We start from the raw sequence: 6,186 nt of genomic DNA on the forward strand, positions 1-6,186 counted from the left end.
AAAGTTTAAATTTAAAAAAATCAACTTAAACGCTATTCCGTCAGCATAATTAATACTTCCTATTTCAAAACATGTACATATAATATTTGTTTTCAAGAACATTACCATAGCCTTTGAAATTATTGAGTTGGGGCCAAGTCTTAACCTTTTAGGCCTAAGGGACTCTTGAAAGGATAATTTAAGATTTTAGGAAACACGTAGTCCATTCCACATCAGATGGTTCAACACTTGAAACAGTAACAAAGATAAATTACACAAGACAACTGTGAAAACATGTTGAGATCATGTCGTTTAGATAGATAGCATCAGCTGTATTCAAGCCAAGAGTGTTGATACATCGTATTAGGACAGTGGTCAGCATGGTCCCTAAATGACTACTTGTCCTGATACTTCTGATGGGTTAGCGTATGTGATGTGGGTTTAATAAGTCGCATAGGCTCTCTTATCTTAGAACTTCATATAATGACATTTACTTTTATTTTTTCATAATTACAGGTGCTCGTGACATATACCCTGCAGACTACTGCTTCTTCCGTTCGTTCAACAACGTCAAGTAAAAATGGTAAGGGTTAAAAAAAAATAAAACTCACGAGAAAATTCTCTTTCAGGTTTAAAGTTTATCTCTATCGTTAAGCCTAGACGTGATTACGCCCACAGTTTAGAGTTGTGCGATGTTAATGTGTCACGCTTACGCATAATGTCTTCTTCATTACTGTGGAACCCCCCAGAAATGCATATTTACTTCAACATGTAAATCTTAACTTCGCTATATGGTTATAAAACGTTAAATGCTTCTATGAGGGCTTTGTGTCAAAGTAGTTAAACTAGATATTTTTTCGGTCTTATCATATATTTTTTGACATAATTTCAATCGACAAAGAGATACAAATGAAGGTTTCTGAATCTTGAGATACTAATAATTAAGAAAAATATTTTCTCAAGAAAATGATTTTTAATAAAATATTGTATTACTTACAAAAACATCTATAAAATTCTATATATAATGTTATAAAAATATATAAGATAAATTTCTTATGAAGTTTCATAACGTCTTTAAATTAACACAGAAATTAATAAATTCATCAAATTTTTTGTTTCCACTAAATGAAACTTTTTATTAAATATTTTATCCTTACTATGATTTTTTTTTTTGTGATTGACCAAGAGTGCATCACGTGGTATGAAACATTTTACATGACTGTTGCCTGGTTGTCAAGGCCATTGCCAAGCATGAGTATTGTCACAGCAGAACTTTACAGACGACCATTTTTTGTAGTACGGTGAAAACCCACTGATTCATTTAGGCTTGATTTACAAACAACAATGGATATTTCGTCAACATTCTAAGCAAATTTTATGCTGAAGCTAGATAACATGAAACCTTAAAATATGCGTTTAGCTCCTGGAATGTAGGTTAAATAAATTTTGTGACAGCGCCAATTAATCTGATTTTAGTAGAAGAAGAGGGTAAAATAAAACAATTATCGACTGGTCATCTCGGGAAACAGATCATTTGTTGCTCTGATAAACAGTCAATAATTGTTCAATGTTTACCATGACCATATTCTTAACTATTTATCCCTTCGTCTTTCTAGAGGCCTAAAACAAACAAGAAAAAAACATATATAAAAAGAAATATATCTAGAAACATTTGTCTATTTAATTCTTTCGAATATTATTCACTTTCATCCCTTCATCTTCTAATTGTAACGAGTATGAATAATAAAATTACTTATTTTTGTGAAAATCGTATTCCTCAGGTCTTCTTTCGTCGCCCGTGAATCTGAGATCTACATGCAAGTCTTCGTTCGTCTGCCTTTTATTTATTCCAAACAGTTACTGTAACTGGAATAGTGAACTCTGTAGTTGTCGTCCATTCCACGTGCAATTCAATGACACAATGTGTATACCACGTAAGTAAATATGTATATATATATATTTGAATTTTGTATTCATTATATTTTTATTATTCATTGTATTCTGTTGAATAATATCACTGATTAATGGAGTACCCGATATATGTTGGCCTAGAAACTGGTTTGAATATTTGATTGACGAGAGGCTGATTGTGTGTTCAGGTAGTAGATGATATTCGTCAAGCTTTTAGCTGATTAACAATATTTGCTTATAGCTATACGCTCCTTTATAGTTTAGTTACGGAAGGATTCATAGGCCATCTTGCGTTTGAAAAGGTTGATAAGTGGTTTAAGTAGCAGATTTCTTGTTGTCTATTTTGGAATATTGTTGTATAACTAATGAGTAAATAGCAACCTGAATTATTTCTAATTTAGTGGTGACTGAATACATAGTCCAGTTGTTACATGATACCTGACTCAGATAGAGACTGAATACACGCCCTGTTGCTACATGATACCTGACTCAGATAGTGACTGAATACACGGTCCAGTTGCTACATGATACCTGACTCAGATAGTGACTGAAAACACGGTCCAGTTGCTACATGATACCTGACTCAGATAGTGACTGAAAACACGGTCCAGTTGCTACATGATACCTGACTCAGATAGTGATTTAATACATACTGGTCTCAACTGTAGTCCAGTTCAAGGTTGAATAGTAAAGTATCTGACGTAGCTGAAGATATAAATCTTAATTTAATGATAAAAAAGGAGAACCATAAATGTGACGGTCAGAATAATTGTCTTATTCTATCTTTAAAAAAGTCTATAGTGTCTACAAGAGAGAGAAAACAAACTTAGAACATTAACAATGATGTAACGAAAATTTACAAGCTCAACAACCTTTGGATTAAAATAATACCATTTTTGTAGGTTAAGGACAAAAAGTTTTTGTTCAGTTTCTGAACTTCACGCAAAGCTACTAAAGGGTTATCTGCGCTAGCCATCCTTAATGTAACTGTGATGGACTAGAGGGAAGTCAACACCTCCTATCACAAAATCTTGGGTTATTCTTTTATCAACAAATAGTGGGATTGACCGTTACATTATAACACTCTCACGGCTGAAAGGACAAGCATGCTTGGCGAAGGTCTAATCCGCGACCTGCAGATTGCGAGTCGAGTCCCTAGCCACCAGGCCATGCCAGGCTCGGACATCAAAATGTAAAGAGAAAATAAATTAAAATAGTAAAAATTGATAAGATCAACAAATAAGAGAAACGGGTATTATTTAATAAAGTTGTGTCCTGTTATGGATACAATAATGATTCAACTCTGCTAATTAGCATTTTATTTACATGCTAACTAGCGGCCTGTTTATGAAATGACTAATGATTCAGTTGTTTATTAGTGTCTTATTTTTATTGTGTGTTTATGGAATAACAGATGATTGACTAGTGTTCAATTTATATAATAAATAAACAGTTGTTTTTGGTGGTCAGTGTTGACTGGTGTTTTATAATAACTAGCGAAATGGTTGTCTATACACAAACCAATGATTTAGTTTTGATTAGTTTTTACCTACTGGTTCTAGTGATTAAACTTTAGTGTAATAATCTCATAAATAGTGATTTACCTTTGGCTTGTTGCAAATCACTGACAACTATAAACTGAAAATAGATATAGTTATCTGTTACAAGTCTGTCACTAGTTAAGGTCAAATTAAATCGTGAAGATTAGTGGAGTTGTTATTACGTGTTTTATTTACATGCTAGGTAGCAGACTTCTTATGAACCGAACAATCTTATTGTGGTGTGTAAATGTTCTATCTATTGTCTAAAGATCGGTTTATTTACATGCTAAGTAGTGGACTTCTTATGAATCGAACAATCTTATTGTGGTGTGTAAATGTTCTATCTATTGTCTGAAGATCGGTTTATTTACATGCTAAGTAGTAGACTTCTTATGAACCGAACAATCTTATTGTGGTATGTAAATGTTCTAGCTATTGTCTAAAGATTGGTATTTTAAAAGACGTATTGATAATTCACCTGATTATTTGTAGTTTGTCAGGTGGCTAATAGCGCGTTTAGGGACAACGAACTTAAATTCATCTTTTTTTTGCTGATTAATAATCTACAAATTACTTTGATTGCAGTCTTGTAGTAGAATGAATGCAGTCATACATACAGTACTTATCTTATTTTATAAAATAGTAGATATTGTAATAATCTTGTTATTAAATACCGTGTGTTTTTATTTTTTCTAAAGAAAATGATTAGCTTAGATCCAAAAAATTTCGATGCGTGGCAGAACGTCTGTTTCCACTAAATTTAACAATTGTTACACGAGACTAACTGAATAAATTGCTGTCGTTTTTATTTTATTGCGCTACTATGCATGATGTTTTGAGTAAATAATATTAAACACATATATATATATTCTTTTCAGCGACATTGCTAGGATTTGGGTGTGCAATAGACGCCCAATGCAGAGTGAAAGTCAAGAACAGTCGATGTGTGAACGGTTTATGTGAATGCCTACCAAATTACATTCCATTTAGACGGGACAGGTGCTTATCAGGCAAGTTTATTGTATCTTAATAAAATAAAGTTGTTCTAGAAAATGTATAACATGTTCATGGTAATATCTAAACTGATCCTTATTGAGTTGTCTCGCGGTGGACATACGGGGTTCGATTCCTCGTGGTGGAGACAGCAGATAGCAAAATCTGGCTTTGTTCTAGAACAAACCAACCAACTTTATTGAGTTATATATATATATTTTTAGAACTTTAAAACGTTCCTCATTTTCAAGCCACCATTATTAATCCAAATATTACAGGTAACAAACAATTTATGAATAAACAAGTGAAATATTTCACACGCATTCTTATTTGTTTTAGGAACGTCATTTGTCTATTTATTTTGTCTTTGAAAAAATTGATTTGGTTTGAATTACGCGCAAAGCAACACGAGGGCTAACTGCGTTAGCCGTCCCTACTTTAGTACTGAAAGACTAGAGGAAAGGCAGGTAGTCAACACCACCCACCGCCAACTCTTGGGCTACTTTTTTACCAACGAATAGTGGGATTGACCATGACTTTATAACGCCCCCACGGCTGAAAGGGTAAGCATGTTTGGTAGGACGAGGATTCGAATCCGCGATCCTCAGATTACGAGCAGAGCGCCCTAAAGACCTGGCCATGCCGGGCGGCTCTTTAAAAAATAACCTGTTGAACAATAAGGTGCTATTAAATGAAAGCAAGGGAGGGCGGGATTGTCAAATCGAATTTTAAAAACATCCAAAACTAACACCATCATCAAAATATATGTGATTTGTACAAAATTCTGTTTATGAAATAAACCATTTTCCCCTTACAGTATTTTGTAAAATATCATTCGTATATTTGTATACTTTTATATCTATGTAAATTTCTTAATTTAATTGTGTTTTTTTTTTAGTTCTGTATCTTACAGTATTTAAATTCCCTATACCACATTGACAGATTTTCCTTATGAAGGAAATGTTCACTGACAATTACGTGAATTTCGGTAAGGAAAAGGTGACGTAGAGGTCTATATTATTTCTTGGTTTGCTACTTCCGCTGCAGCAGACTAGTTTCTCCGAATTCACAGTTCATCAGTGTTGTTTGGAAGAGCGAAGCATGTAAAACAAAGTAGGCCTCATGTAGTAGTGGAATGCAAGCAGTTTTGTTTGGTTTTGATGTATAGTCCTTTAATCACCACTAATAACTTAAAATACTTTAGATATTATTCAAATACCTAACGTATTTTAGGATATTAGCAACGAGTATACATCAGAAGCAAGTTTCTTCGTTATTAATGAAATATCTTCTTTTTTTTTCTTACAGAAGCAAAAGTAGGAGAATATTGTCTTAACCACGAACAATGCAGACTTTCAGACAAGTATGCCTATTGTAATTGGACTATTCCTCATGTTTATGGCAAATGCCAATGTCCATCCGGGTTCTTTTTCACAAATGATGGACGTTGTTTACCACGTGAGTACCAATACTGACACCTACACGTTTTACTTTCTAATAACTAAGCTAATAAAGCGAGTGAAGAGAATATCTGATTGGTTAACTTCTCACGAACGTTTTGCATTTACATTTTGCAAAGTCTACGTCAAGATCTATGAACCCTTTTTTAAAGAAAGGATGATATTCATAGATCTAGTAAATGTTGTCAATACTGTACTGTTTACTGCAAATGGTAGCTGTAGAAAAATATTTATTGTTGGATTTTTCTCCCTCTGATAAGCCCCCCCCCCCCCAGTGGCATAGCGGTATGTCCGCGGACTTA

At 33.5% G+C, this 6,186-nt stretch overlaps 1 protein-coding gene across 1 annotated transcript in view; it reads left to right on the plus strand.

Annotated features, from left to right (window-relative positions):
* LOC106464772 (sortilin-related receptor-like) overlaps positions 1 to 6,186 on the plus strand; it is a 25,209-nt gene that overhangs the window by 1,394 nt on the left and 17,629 nt on the right. The window contains exons 2-5 of the mRNA XM_022392570.1: positions 496 to 562; positions 1,761 to 1,913; positions 4,310 to 4,441; positions 5,733 to 5,882. Of these exons, the coding sequence (XP_022248278.1) occupies positions 496 to 562; positions 1,761 to 1,913; positions 4,310 to 4,441; positions 5,733 to 5,882 (502 nt within the window). The remainder of the gene's footprint in view (positions 1 to 495; positions 563 to 1,760; positions 1,914 to 4,309; positions 4,442 to 5,732; positions 5,883 to 6,186) is intronic.

This window comes from Limulus polyphemus, unplaced genomic scaffold, assembly GCF_000517525.1.
Source record: "Limulus polyphemus unplaced genomic scaffold, Limulus_polyphemus-2.1.2 Scaffold1739, whole genome shotgun sequence".
Taxonomy (NCBI): domain Eukaryota; kingdom Metazoa; phylum Arthropoda; class Merostomata; order Xiphosura; family Limulidae; genus Limulus; species Limulus polyphemus.